The following is a 22,507-nucleotide window of genomic DNA, read 5'->3' as shown; positions in this document are numbered from 1 at the left end:
GTATCTGGAACTGAAAAAAAACGTTGCAGTCCATTGTTCATCTTGCCTCATCGATTCGTGGGAAGCAGTTGTCGTGGTGATCTATTGCCTGGGCACACCTTGGGAGAAGGGTCCAGTTATCTGTCCCCCCCACATGTTGGCTGGGATCAACACCCTTGCTCACTCCACTCTCTCAGCTCAACTGACTTGTACTGCTCTCCAACCCCTTTATAACCTCGACTTGTACCATGTCCTGTGATGTCGCCTCGCCCACTCTGCGCTCATTTGCCATTCTAGCGCTTCTCAAGCCGAAACCCCACCCCTAAACTTCTTGGGCCTTCCTGAATGGTTGAGACTTGGTGAGAACGAGCCTCTACTGCAGCCTTGGTAGTCATGCTAGGGTGTTAGCTTTAAAGAGTAAATAAAAGACCGATTCACAGGGGATAAAACAATAAGAATGTGTTTTGACACAAACACGAGGGGAGACGACATGCTACCTGAACGATTATCGACGCATATTCTATTATAGTTTATTTTACCTCACACTTGTGCTAAAACATGAACAAAGGGAAACAACTACTCTAATCCATACATTCTTCACCCCAAGAAGTCATTTCCACAACAATATCTTACCCCAATGCAACGACATAAAGTGAATTACAGAGTTCATAGAACACCTTACCCCACGCAGTCTTGAGAAAAAGGACATGGGAAGGGTCGTTTAAACGCTTGCGTTGCGTTTCCGAGTATATATAGTGTTACGGATTTTAGAATCTGGTCCGATGAATGCATCCACACATCCAGGTCCTCAGACAGTTATTTCCTTAAAGGTCCCCTGACATGCCAAAGTACATAAATTTCATTTATACATGTCCTAGAGGAGTTTTTCATCGTGATTTCAAATCTGACGATGTTTTTTCACAATACTCATTCTATAAAATGTAAAATTTAAAAAAATAAACGTCTTCGGGAACGCCCCTAAAAATTCTCCTGAAAGGGGCGTAACCCATATGACGTCATATACAGGATGTCAAAGGCTGCACGTTAATTACTCGGGTTGGTGGTCTACGTGATCCTATTGGCTTTCTGTGCGTTTCCACATTTGATTGGTCGACTCAATCGCTTTGTTCATTTCTGCTTTAAAAAAATTGAACATTTGTTTTTGAATAATGGATGACATGGACTTTCACCTGTCTGGTAACGACAGTGAGTGAGAGAGAAATGAAGGATTTTGGTCTGAATCACATGGAGAATTGTCGGATAACGTAGCCGCAGGAAGTTAAGTTCAGGCAGCTGGAAATGAAATACGGCCTTAGCAGTTCGAGCCCGAAGCAGGACAAGCAGAGGAAAATGGCGATGAAATTCCCGGAGTTAATTATGATCGGGAGGACATCGAAGGAAGACTCGGAAATAACAACCGGTTGGACTAAATCTTCTTCGTAATTCAATAATGTAAATTCGACTTGCATACTGCTCGATATCAGAAATATTTTAGTGAAGTGACGTGAACAGCGCAGCGGACATGTTTCCCCGCGGCGAATTAATCACAAACAAGGCCAGCCCGTGTCATCGGCCGTGTCTCTCCCGCATAAAACAAAGCAACCTCACTGTCCGGATACTATGAAAACTTGTGTGCAGAACACACCTTGTGACAATTGTCTCGAGTAGTCCGATAAATCTGACGTTCTGTTTCATTTTTATTTACTTTATTCCTACTATCGTCATGTAGCGCCAGTAGAAAACAATGAAAACTAGAGGGGGCAGCACTCGGTAGAGTGCAAAACCTCCGCCGCCAATACTGGTAGGTCACTCAAGTGAACCTGATATCCTGTTCATTCAATTTGACGTCAACAGTGCCCACAGAGTTATAGTTTGCAACTTTCCCTTTTACACACTCAATTCATTCGTCATAACCAGATTCCTTGAGACAGAAATCGATTTTACGTGGGTATATCCACCTGAAGTTCCAAAATCAGCCGCAATTATAATTTTGGCATGTTTTTTGTTGGAAATCACTTGTAACATGTAGAAATGAAAAAAAAAAAAAAAAAAAAAAAAAAAACGAAATTTTGTTGAAAAAAAAGTTGCAAAAATTTTTTTTTCTCTAATTTTTTTTTGGGGAGGGGGGGGGTGGAAATCACTTAAAAAATGTAGAAATGCAAAAAAAAAAATTTCAAATGTTTTTTCAAAATGGCCACCATAGCGGCCATATTGGATTTTTGACAAAGTCCAAAATCTAATGGCATGATCCTTGGATCATACCTAATCCCCCCACCACGTTTCGTCGAAATCCGTCGAGGAGTTTTTCCGTAATACTGTTCACAAACAAACAGACAGAAAGGGGTGAAAACAGTAACCTCCGATCTTCGATGGCGGAGGTTAAAAAGACTAATAAAATAAAGCTACAGCACGTCAGATTTATCGGCCAAGTCGGACAGACGACGGATTTATCGGACTAGTCTCGACTCTAAAGATCTCGAGTTGACAAGTAACTTGTATTAAGCATGCACACAATGTACAAGTCAATGCGTAAGAGTCCCGAGGATATGAGGCCGTGTAATAGGACAGATACATCTGTCTTTCATAGTTGTGCAAACATTTTTTTCCCTTTTCTTTTATTACAGCATTTTGGCTGGTGGTGGTGGACGTATGGCAGCTATCATTTCTTGAAGCACGACTGTGTCGCTGATGCAGTGCCCCTATACCAGTACACACACTGGAACTGGTACTCATTTCACCGACTTCGGAAGGATGACAGGCTGAGTCAACCCCCTAGTGTATTAATTCAGCAGACGACGGGGCTTGAACTCAGGACCATAGGATCCCAAGCCGCTACTCTAACCACTGAGCCAACACCAGGCTAGCATTTTGGCTAAATGTTAATGAATACCATGCCAATGGAAGCAGTACCTTCACTTTCGATGTCCATATTCTCCGACGATTATCATCTTTCGGGAATACATGACTGCTTACACAGTCTTTGCTTGTATTGCTGCATCCTGCTACGATACATCTTGCAGGCATTTTCGAAAGTACGGCTAAAACTATTTAAAACCTTCGCAAAACAATCACTGGAATTAAGACAATCACAGAGATTGCAATAACTCGTGCAAAATGCATTTGTAGGTACTGTACCTCGAAAATTTGTTTTTGAATAATGGATTTTGAATAATAATAATAATAAGGCGTGCGACATCTCGACTCAATCCACTCTGTGCGAGTTACTGTATGCGACATCACGCAGAGATTCACTGAAGTCCATTTTTTTAAGGGGCGGGGAATAGCGAGTTGTGAATAGCTCCAGAAATGATCAAAATATTGCTCTAATAATAAAAAAAAAAAACATGGGTGATTTCTTCACTTGGAAGGTCAAGTTAATTTATAAATAACAAGTTTATTTTGCACATCAGGGGTCCTTTAAATGCATGTTCAGATTATCCCCATCCCCATGTCTAATGGGATCTTAAATGTGATGTGTTGAGAAGGGTAAAGGACAGATCCACTCTCTTATGGGAAGCTTTTTTCTTTATGACAAACGTTTACACACATTTCTTTCACGAGCTCTGAAGCCCGCTCTCATTTTTCCACAGCAGCATTCTTTCGCGAGCTCCGACGCCCGCCTTTTTTGAGAGCGCATGGGTCGTCATGGTAACCGTGCCCCAGTGGGGCAGGATGAGCTTGGGGCGGACGGCACCCCATGGAGACGGCCCGGGGATATAAAAACGAGCAAGAGAAAGCGTGAGGGGCGTTCTGTGAAGAGAAACGTTCTGGAGAGGAAAAGGCGAAAGAGGGACGTTCTGAAGCAAGAGAGGCGTTCTGTGATGAGAGAAACGTTCCGGAGAGGAAAAGGCGAAAGATGGACGTTCTGAAGTGAAAAAGATGTTCTGTGAGGAGAAACGTTTTGAGAGTGTGGGAAAAAGCGAAAGCGATACGTTCTGAGATAATAACAAAACGTGAACGAAAGAGGTACGAGAGAGAAGCGGGTGTAGGCGCACAAAAGAGGAGAAGGAAGCGCGCGTGTGGGTGTCTGGCCAGCGCCAACAGAGAGACGGTTCGTCCTGCCCAGAGCTCCGGCAAGCGAGCGTGTGGACTGGTGTTCAAGGCTGCCCCGCGAGAGACTGTACGACAAAGCTGGGTGCTGGCGACGGACGTGACATGCACGCACGCATTTCAGAACGTTTTTGATTCACGGACGATTTCTGGTGAGATGATTTTCTCACCCTCCCCCAAATGATACTGTTGCTGGCCAGGGGGTCGGGTGAGAAGACCACGAGGTGGGGGAAGCTATCCGGTTCCCACCAGACTCCCCGGAATTGTAGGCTGTCGCACACGGATAATTCCGTGATGTGGAAGGTTGCTGAACCAACCGTGGACGCCAATAACTTAACCCGCTGACCTAGGGTCCTCCCGTCTATGGGTTAATAGGGTTACCTAATCAATCATGAGATTTAATTACCGGGGAACATGCCGTCGGTACGCCTTGTCTGAACCGGATCACATGCAGCCGAGCGACACTGCCAAGGACGTACCAGCTTGAAGGAATGGACCGTTGGGAATAAAAACCTGGCTAAGCTAGGATTCGGACCATGCTGGATCAATGGGAGAAAATACAAAGACGAGCTGGGAACATTCCTAATGATAATTTATTAACAGTGGGCAAGGAAAGATATGTGGCACAGTGAAGATTTATTGGGGTATGTTGTGCAGAGATAGAAAGAAGCGTGGTGCGACAATAAACAGGCAACTTACAAAAGGGGACACAGAGCAGACTGAACACAAAAAATAATAACAATAAATAATAACAATCTTCTGCAGTCTTACTTAAGCAAACAGGCGCCAGCGCACACACATGCACACACACACAGACACAGAAAACCCGATGAAGAGGGAGTTTTGCAACCAGGGAGGGGGGAGGGGAGTTGAGGCTATGATATCGGTACCTATGCGCCCGATAGCACGACGTGCCACCAATACGTTTCGGTGGGGGGGATGCTCCAGGGTGCGGTACCTGACAGTGGGCGCATTATCTCTGGCCCAAGCCGCATGTGTGGAGACTGTGTTCGTGAAGGAGGGGCTTGAGTGGAGGAGGGGCGGAGTCCAGAGGGCGAGGGTGGAGCAGTAGGCGGGATCAGGTAGGCAGGTGGGGTCGACGTGGTGTGGGAGGAGGCGGAGTCAAGGAGCAGGAGGCGGGTTGTGGCAGTGGCGACGAGGCGAGGCATGGGTGGAGACGAGGAGCAGGCAACACAGACTGACCAGGCAAGAGGGACTGCCCTGACCTTTATAGGGCCTGCAGCTCGGGGGGAGGGGGGGGCCATGCCGAATCCAAACGTCATCACCCAAATTGGGCGCTTCAATTGGCCCCGACCCCTCACGTGGCCCGCCAGCTTGGACCGGAAACCGCCTCACTTCGTGTCCGGCAAGGCAATCTCAAACAGCGGCAATATTGCGCTCCAAACCCACGAGATGACATGAATCGCCCACACCAAAATCGGCACGCGAATCATCCCGCAAAAACCCCCAGGCAACCGGTCGAGGGTCCCGCATGCTCGCTCAGGCATTCGACCAGCATCGATCAACGCGCTCGCTCCGTGCACGCGCCAACGTGGCTCGCACTGTACATTCCCTGGCTCGATCGCAGCCTCGCTAGCCACAGAGACGAGAAGACGTTCACCATCCGTGGAGAATCCACCGCTGCCAGCGAGGACCAAAGGTACATCATCATGGATATAAATCCATGCACGTTTCACGAGCGGCGCACGTGTCTGCTTTCGAGCACATTCCATACAGTGCGCGTGGTTCCGCCATTATGCACGTGGCCAGCGCTCGCGTTCACACGACCACGCTAGCGTGTGCGCGGGGCGAACACCAATACGTGTTGGGTATTGAGGTTAAAAAAAAGAACAAGCCGCTTCTATTCGCACACTCGTATCCTGTCCAACATGGCATGGAGTCTGCTTTATTGGCCTACGTACGCGTCTCGTGCAGCGTGGGCGTCGTGCTGGCCATGTTTCCCGCGCCGTGAAAAACACAATTCGTGCAGCCTCTTAAGAGGAATTTACTTGCATTCCTTTCTCATGCAATCGGCAATTCTCCCCAGACCATCGAAAGCTTGAGTCAATAATCCAGCACCAACAAGCACACCACATGGCTCCGCGCTGCAGTTTTCCCACCATGGCGCCGCACACGCTGGCCTCCACGAGGCCCCACGTGGCTGATTTACCTCAGGAATAATCAGAAAAGAAGAAGAGTGGGGATAAAATGAAGGGGAAAATGATTGAAGCAACCCTAGCTATTAGATCATCGCAACGCATGCCCCAGTTGTCCCGCGAAACAAAAAGGGACTATCTACACATATAATAATGGAATAACTGTCTTGGGACACCTATCTGTTGTATGCATGCAGTTCCGAGAACCGCAACAATACATTTTATTAATAAATTATTTGTCGATTTCCAACCTGTCCGTGTTTGTCCTTTCCTTCATTGGTCTAGCATTGTTCGAACCGAGATAGACTGGGAGGTCTACCACAGATTTGACCAAAACATTGTCGGTACGCACCAGCGGTTAAAATGCCCAGCCACACTAATTAAAATGTAATCAGATAATATTGGTGCTTTGCCGAGGGCGTGCTCCCCGATCAGGTAACCACATGAACTCTAGTTAAAGTCAAGTCCGGCTCCACCGAGGACAACCGGGGATTAATCCCCGAGTGACAAGCTGGTGTCTCGGTATCCGTGACCGCAATATGTATGTATATATATACACATATATATATACATACATATATATATATATATATATATATATATATATACATATATATATATATATATATATATATATATATGCTTTGTTCGTGAACTTTGAACAACAGGCGCAAATGTTATCCTGTTAGTCCCCGTAGCTTCTCTGTCTAGCATGTTATCAGTCTGTTCTGCTACATCTTCCCCTGGGTAACACCACCCAGATCAGACTCTCTTGCAGTCCCCTCAAATCATATTCACAAAAACTCATCCTTAAAAAAATAAAATAAATGTTCACTCGATTTGCTTTAAAATTACTTTTAATTTATTTGAAAGTTTAAATTGGCTCAATTTGTTTTCACTAAAACCATAAAGGTCTTTAACATTCTCATCAAGGTGCAACTTCTGTTCACTAGTACAAATCGGTTTCAGTTTTGATTGCAGGAACGTCGATAGCAAATCCAGAAATGTCGTTTAGTTTTACAGACAGCAAAGAAATATGGAATTTATTTTAAAACATACAATATCCATACAGGTTAGCCTCTTCTTCCTCATAACTGATTTCAAAATGCATCAAATCAACTTTTTGTGTTAAATTTCAAAGGAAAACGTAAAATAGCACTGAATAGTTTCATAACTGTGGTATATTCTGCATGTGACGATCATTTTTTTTATTAAAAACAAAAACCAACAACTTTACTCAAAAATGTTCCCTCCACCCTCCCCCTTCCCAACACAACACCCCCTCACGCATGACTTTCCTTTGAAAGATACAGAACGAATATAATGTTATTCTGTACTAAAAAAGTATTTTGTGTTGAAGCCAATCTATTCCATTAAAAAAAGGACATCAGGAGGGTCTACGAACAGCAAATTTAATTGTTTGAGATGAAGTAAAATGCTGTACTATTTTGTCCAAGTACTGTAAAAAGTAAGGGATTTGAAAGTGCCAAAAAGGCAATTTGTGTTCTCCAGTGTTAACGTATACAATTCAACTGAGATAAAATAAAGGTTTACAGGTTTGTAAGAAAAGAATTGCAGAAGTTTACCACCATTGACGCAGTGTCTTTTACACCACCTTATTTAACACGTTATATTTGGTCTTCGTGCCTGTTTTATGACATCAGTAAAAACATGAAGCTTCCTGCTTGGAATGATTTTCAATTTTGTTTGACTGCCAGACAGGTAGACAATTAAAAATAAATAAATACATTTTAAAATCTCACTCCTCTGTGTACATGTGATCGGGACAAATTTAGAGCCAAAGTACTGTGAAACTGCAGGTTTGTTTTCCAATTTTTTTCGATTCGTGTTCAAAATATAACATTCAATTCAAATCAAGTTCCTCCTCAATCATAAACCGACGTTTGTTGACAGACGGACAAAGTGACTAAATTGCTTAACCTCGCTTTCGCTTGGTGTGTGTGGGGTAATAAAATGAATAGTTTTAAAGGTTACTAATGAAATGATTAAGAATGGTTTTGTGTCAACTCACCTCCTGCGCTTTCCTTCCTGTAACAGCCTGCAAACGGCTCACTCCCTTCACGATTTGGCCTTCCCATACGATGCAGAAATCACCGATGTCTCCAGTCTGACGTACATGTCTGCCCCACCAGAATCAACATTAACTACCTTGTGCTTTGTTCACCACACATGTATGAGGGTTCAATGATCGTACAAATATATATATATATATATATATATATATATATATATATATATATATATATATATATATATATATATATATATATATATATATATATATATATAAATAATCCACCAGACCATGAAAGCATGGCCGAGAATGAGGAAACCAACATCAACAAATTACAACAATAAATGCTTGGTTAACATTTTGAAATTTGTGAAACATAAAGTGTAACATTTGAGTGCATGCAACAAAGGGTTAAATGGGCGAGTGCAAACTGCCAAGGAATGAAACTGATAAATGACCCTACGTGCCACAGCAGAGCTCCAAAGAAATGCAGCCGCTATCATCAGGTGATGCATTTTTGCCACGTTCAGCACCATCTTCGAGAGGCCCAGAACTCGTGAGAAAGGCCTCTGGTAAACCAATACTGATGACGCGCACCTTATCCGGATAGGCCTGCAATCAGCATCATGAGCAAGATACGTGATCAGCAAGAAGACAAGGAAAGGAAGAATGAGAAAGATAGAAGAGAACGAAGAAAAAGTTCCGACTGCTCATTCCCCAAAATAAGGATGATAAGGTGAATGCCAAGGTACAACATACCACATCAAGCGACTGTACCCTAGGTAGCATTAAGGCCTCCTCCAGGGGAAGCTCCCTCACATGCACTGTGTAGTTCTGTTGTATTGTCTTGCAAACTATGTGTTCCAATTGCTGCAGCTGCTCTCTTGTCAGTGTGTGCTACACAAGGAAGAACAAAGCATAACAGAATTTCCACATGGTAAGAAAAGGCAGTAACCATTAAAGTATCTGAATGCTACAAGGCATGAGTATGAAGAGTAGGTCAACAAGGGTAAAAAAAAAAACATGCACACACAGCCGAACTAACAGCTAGGGGGTAACATGCGTAAAATAGATTAGTTATACCATTTATACATGTTTAGCACAAGTGCATGGTTTGTGTCTGAAAATGATAGAGCACGTGTCAAAGATTGTTTGGGAGATGATCACCCTTTCCCCATTGTAATGTGTCAACAAGCTTCCTCGGCATTCCCCCTCATCGTCTTTAAATTGTTCCCAACATAATCTGTCTGTTTTCTTTAAAGTGAACTGCCATTCAACAAACTTCACAAGTGCAGCGAGTACCTCCCCCTCCCCTGAGGAGAGCAAAGCCTCACGATTGTGCACTTAGGTTTAAAACTGCAGCCCGTGCTGGGAACCGCCTGCAACCATCGGCATGTCTAGAGGGTGGGCGGAGAACCAATCAGTGCATGGTCGTAAGGTAAGGAGAGTGGAGGAGGCAATTCGGATAAGAGTTGTTACAGAGCAATTCAGAGGGTGGGGAGCTTGAAAGTCGGCACCAAGTAGCTCAGGATGCGAGAAAAAGAGAAAAAGAGAAAAAGAGAAAAAGAGAAAAAGAGAAAAAGAGAAAAAGAGAAAAAGGAGAAAAAGAGAAAAAGGAGAAAAAGGAGAAAAAGGAGAAAAAGGAGAAAAAGAGAAAAAGGAGAAAAAGAGAAAAGAGAAAAAGAGAAAAAGGAGAAAAAGGAGAAAAAGGAGAAAAAGGAGAAAAAGGAGAAAAAGGAGAAAAAGGAGAAAAAGGAGAAAAAGGAGAAAAAGAGAAAAAGGAGAAAAAGAGAAAAAGAGAAAAAGGAGAAAAAGGAGAAAAAGAGAAAAAGGAGAAAAAGAGAAAAAGGAGAAAAAGAGAAAAGAGAAAAAGGAGAAAAAGGAGAAAAAGGAGAAAAAGAGAAAAAGGAGAAAAAGAGAAAAAGGAGAAAAAGGAGAAAAAGGAGAAAAAGGAGAAAAAGAGAAAAAGGAGAAAAAGGAGAAAAGGAGAAAAAGGAGAAAAAGGAGAAAAAGGAGAAAAAGGAGAAAAAGGAGAAAAAGGAGAAAAGGAGAAAAGGAGAAAAAGGAGAAAAAGGAGAAAAAGGAGAAAAAGGAGAAAAAGAAGAAAAACAAGAAAAAGGAGAAAAAAGGAGAAAAAGAAGAAAAAGGAGAAAAAGGAGAAAAAGGAGAAAAAGGAGAAAAAGGAGAAAAAGGAGAAAAAGGAGAAAAGGAGAAAAAGGAGAAAAAGGAGAAAAAGGAGAAAAAGGAGAAAAAGGAGAAAAAGGAGAAAAAGGAGAAAAAGGAGAAAAAGGAGAAAAAGGAGAAAAAGGAGAAAAAGGAGAAAAAGGAGAAAAAGGAGAAAAAGGAGAAAAAGGAGAAAAAGGAGAAAAAGGAGAAAAAGGAGAAAAAGGAGAAAAAGGAGAAAAAGGAGAAAAAGGAGAAAAAGGAGAAAAAGGAGAAAAAGGAGAAAAAGGAGAAAAAGGAGAAAAAGGAGAAAAAGGAGAAAAAGGAGAAAAAGGAGAAAAAGGAGAAAAGGAGAAAAAGGAGAAAAAGGAGAAAAAGGAGAAAAAGGAGAAAAAGGAGAAAAAGGAGAAAAAGAGAAAAAGAGAAAAAGGAGAAAAAGGAGAAAAAGGAGAAAAAGGAGAAAAAGGAGAAAAAGGAGAAAAAGAAGAAAAAGGAGAAAAAAGAGAAAAAAGAGAAAAAGGAGAAAAAGGAGAAAAAGAAGAAAAAGGAGAAAAGGAGAAAAAAGAGAAAAAAGAGAAAAAGGAGAAAAAGGAGAAAAAGGAGAAAAAGGAGAAAAAGGAGAAAAAGGAGAAAAAGGAGAAAAAGGAGAAAAAGGAGAAAAAGGAGAAAAAGGAGAAAAAGGAGAAAAAGGAGAAAAAGGAGAAAAAGGAGAAAAAGGAGAAAAAGGAGAAAAAGGAGAAAAGGAGAAAAAGGAGAAAAAGGAGAAAAAGGAGAAAAAGGAGAAAAAGGAGAAAAGGAGAAAAAGGAGAAAAGGAGAAAAAGGAGAAAAAGGAGAAAAAGGAGAAAAAGGAGAAAAAGGAGAAAAAGGAGAAAAAGGAGAAAAGGAGAAAAGGAGAAAAAGGAGAAAAAGGAGAAAAAGGAGAAAAAGGAGAAAAAGGAGAAAAAGGAGAAAAAGGAGAAAAAGGAGAAAAAGGAGAAAAAGGAGAAAAAGGAGAAAAAAGGAGAAAAAGGAGAAAAAGGAGAAAAAGGAGAAAAGGAGAAAAAGGAGAAAAAGGAGAAAAAGGAGAAAAAGGAGAAAAAGGAGAAAAAGGAGAAAAAGGAGAAAAAGGAGAAAAAGGAGAAAAAGGAGAAAAAGGAGAAAAAGGAGAAAAAGGAGAAAAAGGAGAAAAAGGAGAAAAAGGAGAAAAAGAAGAAAAAGGAGAAAAAGGAGAAAAAGAAGAAAAAGAAGAAAAAGGAGAAAAAGAAGAAAAAGGAGAAAAAGGAGAAAAAGGAGAAAAAGGAGAAAAAGGAGAAAAAGGAGAAAAAGGAGAAAAGGGAGAAAAAGGAGAAAAAGGAGAAAAAGGAGAAAATGGAGAAAAAGAGAAAAAGAGAGAGAGAGAGAGAGAGAGAGAGAGAGAGAGAGAGAGAGAGAGAGAGAGAGAGAGAGAGATCCTGTCAAGTCCAGCAACGAAACATGGCAGGCTCAGAGAAAGAGATGGGACTCAAAAGGCAGACAAAACACGCACATACAGAGAAGGTCCAAGGCCCAGGCACGCCACCGCCAGACAAGTCTCTTCCCACCCAAAAGATCCACCCTTGAATCACCAGCACTGGCCCCATGCTGATGCTGCATAGGGATCAGGTTTTTTAAATATTTTTTAATTTTTTTCATAGTCTTGTGACCTCACCCTGTTCAATGATTTAAGATAACACAAACCATCAAGATATTATGCGCACATGGGACTTTGTGTGGTGTATAAAGAATTGTGAAACATGTGCCTTTCTCTCCTTGTTCTTCCATATTTATTTTGATTAACGATTAAACCTGTTTCTCACCATTGGTGTGTCGGCCTGATGCATGGTTCGATTTGGAATAATAACCGCAGTGCAAGTTGAACTCATGGCCGTTGGGAATTTGGCACAAAACCCTCATTAGGTTGTAAAATCGTGGTACATTTTCCCAGGGGTCACTCAGCCCCAACTCCTAATTAAAACGGGGAAATTACCGTAGGCGGCAAATCTCTTTTGAGGTTCCGTACGTTGGAAACTGAAGCAAACACCGGTTTGGCTTTCCCGGCAGACGTCATACAATCTCTGAGGACAATCCGTCGCTAAATTGATCGTCCAGGTGGAAGATTTGACCAAGTGTACATCCCATGGTCTACCGTCACATTGGTTTGTCAAGATTGGGATCAGGACACAGGTCCGAATCCGGCGACCGTTACATTATCATGGAATATTCATTATACACCTAAATTTTGATTGGAAAGTTGAGGAGCTTCAGCAATTCCAAAGCCAAAGAAAAGAAAAAGTGATCAGTAATCCAGTGATCATTGCGCAAGGTCAATGTAAGTGCGGTGGAGTTCAAAGGAGCCATAGTTTACAGTACAAATATTAGAACAGTAAATTGTTGCAGAATATTCACTTCAAGGTCGATTTTTAATGATCATTGTTGGAATCATAAAACAAGCCTTTCCAAAGGCAGTGCAAATGGATTCTCTTACAAGTAGATCGATATTTTTATAGGCCTCAACCAGTTGGGATACCTTGGTAAAGCATTAATCCTATTGAGTAAATGTATTAGCACGAGTAATACCCATTTCCCCCTGGGAACCAGGTAAGTATGCAAAATATGGTGGAGATTGGCCTAGCCATGTTTTTTTTTCTTCTATGATTTACACAGACACAGCTTATTTTATGGAGCAGGATGACAAAGTAATGTGCAAAGTGAAGTACCCTGATGCTGACATCAAAGCGGAGGTGCTGTGGTGTAACAAGGGAGCCCATCTGCCGACTCGATGGACCAAGAACAGAGCGCAGTGCAGTGCTCAGAAGATGAGTAGCTGTGTGATGGATTGTACAAGAAAACCGCCATTCCTGCAATGTGCACATCCTGTAGTAACGTCATGCGTATAACCTCATACCATCTGTCCCAAGTTTAAAGTGCTAATCTCACCATGTCCACAGCCAGGCACAGAATAACCCCCGTGTGCAAGGGCTGTTGTATACAGACAGTGTGCACCACGTAACCACCACACAGCTTGACATCCTGCACTTCTGCCAGCACCTCCTGCAAACAAGACAAAAACACATTTGAGAATACTTTCTTCAGCATATTTTAATTGGATCATTGTCCTCGAACTGCATATCCAATCCTGTGTGGTTCCCCCCATAAAACATGCAATATTTGCCTTCCAATCCAAACCAATCCTACCTTCCTTGCCTTTATTTTTTCTTCTTCCAGCCAAGTTTGATCCATTGAGCTTTCTTATCATAAAGTAGTGCAATGATTTTATTTTGAATAAACCTCATTTAAGAAAGCACAGGTCAGGCCAGGAAAGGGAGCATGCGCCGGAGCAGCACGTCGCTGCGTCCACTTTTTGCCGATACTCCAGGAGCCTCCGTCTGGCCCATCCCCCAGGCAGATGCCTGGTCCATTCCACATCTCCCTGATGCCGATCAACCTGCTGCAACCATGAGACACGTGGTCGGCCCATTGGCCTCCTCCAATCACAAGGCTGAATTGCTGAGAGAATCTGGTGAGCAGGATCAGCCTCAGGAAAACGAGCCATGTGTCCATACAGCCGCAGCTCATGGAATATGCAGGTAACAAATCTAATTTGATTTTCTCTCAGCAATGGCTCGTTGGACACAAAGTCCGACCATCGAAAGCCAAGGATTCTCCGAAGAGACCTGGTATCAAAGGAATTAAGTCTGTCTCAGATCACTGGTCAGAGTCCAAACCTCATATCCGTACAGCAAGACTGGAAGTAACAAGGACCTGAAGACTTGGACTTTCGTCCTCCTACACAGGTACCGACAGCGCCACACCGCATGATCCAGTGAATTAATGACTCCCCAGGCCCTACCCAGACGTCTTTTGACCTCTAGCTCACAGCCAGCAGCGACATGAATATCACCGCCAAGGTAAGTGAATCTCTCCGTGACCTCAACATCCTCACCACAAACAGGTACAGACAAGATAGCAGCATCCAAGATGTCATTGAAAGCTTGGAACTTAGTTTTGACCCAGGAAACCAGAATCCCAGTGGGTCTGACTCCTCATTCAGCACCCTGAGGGCCCCCAAAAGGATATTGAGAGTCTCCACAAAGATGCCTGCATCATATGCGAAATAAAGGTCAGAGATCTTGACATTCCCAAATGATGCACCACAGCTTGATCTCGCCAACATCTTCCCCAGAATCCAGTCCATACAAGCGATGAAAAGTGTGGGGGCCAGTACACACCCCTGGCAATCAAACGCTTTACAGAGATCAACAAAGGCTGTAAGCAGTCCCTGCTGAAACTCTCGTCTGCATTCGGTGAGGATCCGAAGGGCAAGAATACGGTCAATCGTTGACCTCTTTGATATAAAGTCTGACTGCTCTGGATGCTGGTGCTCAAGTAGATGGTGGCGAACCCCATCAATAATTATCCGAGCAAAGACCTTGCCCAGCACTGAGAGTAGTGTCACCCCCTCGGTAGTTGTTGCATTCCTGGCGACCACCTTCCCTCTCCAGAGAGGGATGACAAGGCCCCTCTTTCAATCAGTTGGGATGATGCCTGTGTTCCAGGCAGAGCACAGAACTGCATGCAACACGAGTACAGCATTTCCACCAGCCTTGAGAAGTTCAGCATGGATGCCACAAATCCCAAGAGCTTTACCCCTTTTCAACCAGTTCACCGCAGCCTGTGTTTCCACAAAAGATGTATCACAGTTGTTTGGAAGGTCAGCAATAGGGATTGAAACATCCCTGACATCCAACTCAACAGCTAGTGGATCAGCCTGTTACAACCGCTCAAAGTATCCAGCCCAGCGGGCCTTCACTTCGGATTCCTCTGTCAAGAGCCCACCACCCTCCACTCGAACTGCAGTACAACGAGGGACAGGCTTGGAGGAACACAATGTGCGAATTCCCCTGTAAGCAGGATAAGAATCACTTGACCACAGGTGATGCTCTACCCCCTCAGATTCCTCGCACATCGGCCTCCTTGTCCACCCTCAGCGCACGTACAGTTTTACGCCTCAACTCGATGAACAGCTCAGCTCTGCCATTAAGCCTGACCCTGCGACTCTGGTCAATGGTATCCATTGTCCCTTGAGACAAAATTCTTCTTCGCTCTATGGTCAGTTCCAAGACATCCACTGGCAACATCAAGGATGGTGGTCTTGAAGGCACTCCACAACTCTTCAGAAGTCCCAAAAGCACCCAGACCCCCAAAATCTCCACTCAGCCTGTTCGCAAACTCCTCAGCTACCTTCTCATCTTTGAGCTTGCCAACATCCAGCCTAGACTGGGACGGTACCATTCTCCCGGATTTAAGCTGCAACTTCAGGGTTGCCACCACAAGCCGGTGGTCGGTATTAAGGAACTCAGCACTCCGGTCGACCCTGCAGTTATGGATCATCCTCCAGCAACCATGAACGAGCATGTGGTCAATCTCCTTTGCCACACCACCAACGATGGAATACCAAGCGAAGCGATGAGCATGTAGGCGCTGAAACCATGAACCAGCCACCCAAAGTCCATGACCTTAGTGCTATTCTGGTTCACAGTTCCAGATCCATGGGGACCAACACGAGTCTCATATTCATCCCTATCAGTTCCAGTTGATGCATTGAAATCCCTCAAGATGAGAAGAGCATATCGCCTGGGGCACTGATCAACCACAGACTTTAGCGTGGCATAGAATGCGTCCTTCACGGTGAGATCACTCGCCTCAGTCGGAGCATAAACAGAGACCAGGAAAACGACACCCAAGGAGTGACAAATCGTTAGTCTCATAATATGCTTGTTGACCGGTGTTACCTCAATTATCATTGCAGTCAGCTTATTGGACACAGCTACAGCAACTCCTTGGGCAATGTAACCATCAGAGCGACCAGACTAACAGTAGGTGTAACCAGCCGCCATGATCTCGCTACTATCTGTCTCCGAGCCTCAGAGTTCTGCAATACCGATGTTCAAACGCTTGAGCTCAGATAACAGACAGATGATCATCCTCTCTTAGGAATAAGACATTCCAGGCACCCACCAGAAGGGACCGCCTCAGGTTAACTCAAGGATACCGCCGTCTGGTAGAAGACGCCTCAGCACCACCCTGACACACACCACCGCAATCTGACCCGGGAAGGTTACCCAGTGGTTTTCCTCCTATCATCAGAGTGGGGGTCCCAAAATCTTTGCCTCAATCCCATCATTCAGTGAGCTGCCCTGCAGAGGGCAGCTGCACAGGAAGTACTTCCAGAGTGCATTTTCAGATTTCTTTGCATTTTGTGTTTTGCGGAATGAAGGGTTTTACGGTAGCAGGAGTGCAAGTCCTGCCACCACTCTCCTAAAAAAAAAAAAAAATGGAACACAACTGTAGGAGGACGTCTGCAGACAAAGTTAGGCACTAGATATGGATGGCTGTTGGCTCACAAGGAGCTCCTCCACCCGTTGACTGGTTTTGTTCTTCATCCTGCTAAGTGTCCATATGATGCCAAATATAAACTGATGCTAAACTCAAAGCGAGCATTTTCGTTGGGGCCCAGATCTAAGAATTGATGTGTGATCCCGAGTTCAAAAATAAACTGAACCCACTGGAGTTTGCCGCATGGGAAGCATTTGTGTTGGTTGTGCAGAACTTTCTTGGGAACCATCGAGCTGAACAGTATGTGGAATTAGTGGACAACAAGCTAAAGGCCCATCAGCAAATGGGCTGTAGGATGTCTCCTAAAATGCACTTCTTGCATTCTCATCTTGATTTATTCCCACCTAATCTGGGTGAGGTAAGCGATGAGCATGGCGAAAGGTTCCACAAAGATATTTGGGTCATGGCAACGAGGCATCAAGGCTAGTTCAACCCAAACATGATGGGTAATTCCTGCTGGTTCCTACAATGGGAGAACAATTCCACACACAAGCGGCAAGAGCACGTCTGAACAGTGCCTACACTGACTATATTGAAAGGAAGAGTGTAAACTTGAAGTGTTGTTTCTGAATCACTCACAATGGGGCAGATTTCCCGACCAAGTTTACACCCTTCCTAAGAGTACCATGTTCATATGTTTTATTAACTTATTTTTCTACAACTTGTTTTGTATACTACACATTATATACCGAGATCAATCATTGTTATCTAAATATGACGTGAAAGTAATTACTAAGCACTGATATTAGATGTACAATGTGGCGATCTGCAATCATAAAGTATTGAATATAGTGTTACGGCTGTGGAAATTCGCAGAACACCATAAAGGTCCTTAGTTAGTTATGCCGATAAGTCTGTGTTCAGTTAGATTTCCCCACCATTGTTTAATGGGATTTATCCGTGTGGACAGGGCTGTGATCTTCAGGTAGCCGTTTTTCTTTACTATGGTTATTTTGGACCAACCGCTTCACACAACCACCTTAACCACAACCCTCATAACCACACCACCGCGTTTCCACCTCGGCACACGGTTACCAGAGGCCTGGCCTTCGTCAAGGGAAAGCAGGCAGCCCCCGTTCCCCCCTCCCCCGGACGAATGGCGTCTCCACGGTGAAGTCCACCCGGCATGTGGAAGGAGACAAATACAGCGGCGAGGGAGCGCCCCCGATTTGGTGGGAAAACGCTTCCTTCAAGAAGTTTCCCGCATGTTCTGGAAGGAGGGCGGGGCGAGAGCGGAGGGGTGGGGCGTGGATAATAAAAAGGACGCACGGAGCGTTCGTTCTCTCTCTCTCTCTCTCTCTCTCTCTCTCTGGGGTTGCTGCCGCTCTCTCGCTGTCGTTGCTGAATCTCTCTCTGGATTTATGCTGAGGAGAATCTCTCTGGGGTTGCTGCCGCTCTCTCGCTGTCATTGCTGAATCTCTCTCTGGAGTTGCGGTCGTTGCTGGTGTGGTTGCTGCTTGTGCGGAGGAGAATCGCAAAAATCTGGGCTCGTGTCCGAGTCAGGAGCTTGGAGCGGTCGGTCTATGGAGGTCCGGGCGTCGCGAGGGAGACCCGGGCTGGAGGCGCAGCCCTGCTGTGTCACGCGAACCTGCGCGTGCGTGTGGGGAGAGCCGGAGAGAGCTCGTCTACCGCTTGGCAAGGCCTGGGCGCAACCGCGGCTACGCTAGCTGCAGTGGGGACGGGACGTCGTGACTCGCACCATCAAGGCACCACGAGGGTGCAGGTAACCTGCAACGGTCTCGTGGTACTCTTTCGGTCTGCCAAGTCCCATGCCATAAAGACCCAAGAGGTCCAGTCTGACTCCCTTGTCTGTGAGGGGGTCTTTTCCTTGTTTTTATTTGAATGCATGTTGTGGCGCAGAGTCCGATAAGTAAAACCTGTTCAGTAAATGTACATAATAACCATAGTCGCTTGTAGTATTTTCGCCTTGCCCGTGTCTTTGTCCCCGTCCCGCAGTCTTCAACAAACAACTGCATGCGTGTTTTTCCATCATTGCTTACCTGCATGATTGTTTGTATATGTGCTGTATAATAAATGTGCTTGTGTGAATGTTAACCCGTTCGTCGTGTCCTTTTTCCCCAAATTTAACTGCTATCTTGCTTTCGGAATACTAGTTGGGTTTTGAATACCGATAATAGAATCGGGTCCGGCAAGGTCTGGCGATAATACCCGCTGGGTTATCCCAGAACGGAACGAACCGCTTAAAGTGGTTCGTGTCCAAACAGGCCTTCGCCGAGGTACGGTCCCTCGGTAGGTTACCCGTGCGAATACTTAGGTATATCGATATTCGGCGATTGACCCTGTCGCGCGCGGGTAGAATGCGGACTGGGCCGTGGTGGGATTAAGAACCCACCCGTGACTGGTTTCTGGCATTGTTCCAGAAAGTCACGACTGAATTGTCCGTTCGGTGGGCGAGCGGCCGTTATTAGTTAACACGGTCACTCGCACGCCGGGCGGGCGCAGATTTGTAAAATAGCATGCTGGGTATCATTAATACATGTACATATTTTGAAAACCTGACGTGGTGGCTAAATTCTGACTCCAGATTTGAAATCAGCAGCCCAGATTTAGCCAAAAACACCTGCATTTCCCTTAGTAGCAAATAAAAAGTTTTTTTTTTTGTTGTTTCCCAGTGTTATTTATAACGTTATCAGTGCAAGTTAAAGCACATTGTTATCACAAGTATAATCCAATGCTCCATTAAAAAAAAAAAAACTCCACTATGCCATTCCAGCCACAACGCCCACCCCTTGAAGACCATTTACCCACCTGGTTTGAAGACAGCAAAAGACCTTTATCTCCACTTTGCCCACCCTGGTTGGCATAGAAGCTGGTTTGGTCCAGGATAACGTCGCAAACTTTTCCCACATCCACGGTTTCCACCAGCTCACCCTGGTTGTGCAAAGCCAGGACTTGGGCTTCATACAAGTCCATCCCTTGAGTGGAATGAATGACATTATCAACATACATCTTAGTGCTTTGCGCTGTAGTTTCCAGCTTGTATAAAACACATTTTTCTCTAACGGTGGGCAAGTTTTCTGATGCCACTGAAATGGAAACCACATTTCTAGCTCCAAAACAGGAAAAACCTACAATGTCTATAGAAAGTCTACACCCCCTTTTCAAAATTTTCACCTTTTGTTGCCTTATAGCCTGGAATTAAATTGCATTCAATCAGACTTTCGGTTTCCCCACCTTTATTTACACATCGTAACCCACAACTTTCAAATGAAGAACAACTTCTACAAATTTGAGAAAATTAAAAATACAAAACTAGAATATCTTGGTTGGATAAGTGTCCACCCCTCTTATAATAGCAATTGTAAATTAGCTCAGGTGTAACCAATCACTTTTAAAATCACACCAAGTTAAATGGCCTCCACCTGTGAAAATTTTTTCGTGATTCTGATTATTTCAGAATAAAATCTGCTGTTCCTGTAGTTTCCCCTGTTGGGTCGTGCATTTCACAGCAAAGACTCAACCATGAACACCAAGGAGCTTACAAAAGACCTCTGGGATAAAGTTGTGGAAAGGTACAGATCAAGGGATGGGTATAAAATATTTTAAAGGTCTTGAATATCCCTTGGAGCACAGTCAAGAAAACCATTAAGAAGTGGAAGGCATATGGTACCACCAAGACGCAACCTAGATCAGGCCGTCCCTCCAAACTGGATGACCAAGCAAGGAGGAGACTGATCAGAGAGGCCACTATGAGGCCAATGAGAGCTTCAAAAGAACTACATGCCTTTATGGCAAAGACTGGTCACTGTGTTCATGTGGTGACAACAATATCTCAAGCACTCCAAAAGTCTGGCCTGTATGGTAGGGTGGCAAGAAGGAAGCCATTACTCAAAAAAGCCACCTTGAGGCCCATTTGAGGTATGCAAAAACACACTCCAGAGATTCTGAAGTCATGTGGCAAAGTTTTGGGGTCTGACGAAACCAAGATGGAAATTTTTGGCCTAAATGCAAAACGTTATGTTTGGCACAAACCCAACACAGCACATCATCCAAAGAACCCCATCCCTACAATGAAGCATGGTGGTGGCAGCATCATGTTTATGGGGATGTTTTTCATCAGATGAGACTGCGGCACTTGTCGGGATTTTCCTCCTTCAATACATTTTAAAAGTCAATGGGATTTTGAAGTTCGATTTAAACGTGTGTGTGTGTGTGTGTGTGTGTGTGTGTGTGTGTGTGTGTGTGTGTGTGTGTGTGTGTGTGTGTGTGTGTGTGTGTGTGTGTGTGTGTGTGTGTGTGTGTGTGTGTGTGTGTGTGTGTGTGTGTGTGTGTGTGTGTGTGTGTGTGTGTGTGTGTGTGTGTTTCAGTCACATGCATTACACCACGCTACGGCAGTTCACTCTGCTAAATACAACGAAAAATAGATCCTATTCTCCTTTGTAATAAACTGGTCGATGGATCAAAGTACCAAGACAAGATCGCATGGTTTCCCCTTTTTGTGCGATCCTCTTTCATTGAGGATGTTATTTTATTCTATTTTGAGCTTGGAGTGATGTTATCTTCGACATAAAAACGAATGAGATGTTGTTTGTTTGTTTGTTTATTTGTGAGGCTGCTCCTCTGAGCTTCCAAAGTTAATCGGGACAAAACTTTACAGGATCACATTTTTAAACACGATGCACCTTACTAGGGGTTTTAAAGTCATTGTCTCAATTCATAACTAATAAACACATGAGCCACCAACTGTCACAGGGAAGGGGTGGGAGTCCAGAGGGAGGGGTTGAGGTGGGAGGAAGCAGGGGAAGGGGTGGGAGTCCGGAGGGAGGAGGATAGAGTGGGAGGAGGGAGGCAATGCCGGGTGCCTTTGCTTTCGCTCCCCCCCACCCTCCCCACCTTGCCACCCCTTTCTCCTCTCTCCCTCCCCCACCCTCCCCACCTTGCCACCCCTTTCTCCTCTCTCCCCCCCTCCATTAGTATTCCCATCAGTGAAGCAATGGGTGGTGTTTGCTCATTTGAAATACAATAAAGATTTTGAAGGTTGAGAAAAAAGAAATTCCAGAAGTTTACCACCGATGGCGCCGAGTCTTTTACACCACCTTATTCAAAATGTTACATTAGTTCTCCGTGCCTGTTTGTGTCCTATGACGTTTTGGAATTATTTTCGGTTTTGTTTGACTGCCAGACAAGCAGAATTTTGATATTTTTAAAATTCAAGTAGTTAATTAACTTTTTTAAAATTGCACCCATGTCCAAAGGAAGCGGTGCAGTATGCCATTTTTAATATGAAATAAGCAAAGCCCTTTAGAACCCTCTAGAATTAAACATGGTGGGTTAGAAAGATTTTTGATGGACGGAAGGAGGGCCATACCAAATGTCGAAGCGGCAACACCGCTTAAAATTTCTCTCTCTCCTCTCTGCGCATGTGCGATCGGGACAAACTCAGAGCTAAAGTACAGCTCAACTACAGGTTTGTTTTCCGATTCATGTTTAAAATACAGCATTTAATTCAAATTAGGTTGTTCCTAAATCATAAACTGACGTTTGTAGACAGACAGACAAAGCAAACCAACTGCCGAACTTCGCTTTTCGCTTTGTGTGCGGTAATTAAACGACTAACAGCCTTTTTCCTCTAAATTAATCTCATTTCCTATCATAATCATCATTATTTTGAGATCTCGAGCCGTGCCGATGGTTGACAGGTCTTTCCCGTTTTGAACAACATTGTTCTCCTGAAATTACCTTGCTAAAGTGTATTCGTGAATCTTATTT

At 44.1% G+C, this 22,507-nt stretch overlaps 1 protein-coding gene across 4 annotated transcripts in view; it reads right to left on the bottom strand.

Moving 5' to 3' along the window:
* The window catches only part of AARS2 (alanyl-tRNA synthetase 2, mitochondrial), a 71,830-nt gene that overhangs the window by 31,247 nt on the left and 18,076 nt on the right, over nucleotides 1-22,507 (bottom strand). For all 4 annotated transcript variants that reach the window (XM_085887796.1, XM_085887797.1, XM_085887795.1 and 1 more), the window contains 6 exons: nucleotides 19,547-19,713; nucleotides 13,319-13,432; nucleotides 13,099-13,239; nucleotides 8,980-9,117; nucleotides 8,684-8,832; nucleotides 8,218-8,326 (listed from right to left, as the gene is read on the bottom strand). In XM_085887796.1, the coding sequence (XP_085743922.1) occupies nucleotides 8,218-8,326; nucleotides 8,684-8,832; nucleotides 8,980-9,117; nucleotides 13,099-13,239; nucleotides 13,319-13,432; nucleotides 19,547-19,713 (818 nt within the window). The remainder of the gene's footprint in view (nucleotides 1-8,217; nucleotides 8,327-8,683; nucleotides 8,833-8,979; nucleotides 9,118-13,098; nucleotides 13,240-13,318; nucleotides 13,433-19,546; nucleotides 19,714-22,507) is intronic.

The sequence above is a fragment of the Eptatretus burgeri genome, chromosome 7 (genome assembly GCF_056783735.1).
Source record: "Eptatretus burgeri isolate ZD-2024b chromosome 7, Ebu_testis_v1, whole genome shotgun sequence".
NCBI lineage: Eukaryota > Metazoa > Chordata > Myxini > Myxiniformes > Myxinidae > Eptatretus > Eptatretus burgeri.
Note: the sequence above shows the minus strand (reverse complement) of the source record. Positions and strands in the feature narration are given on the sequence as shown.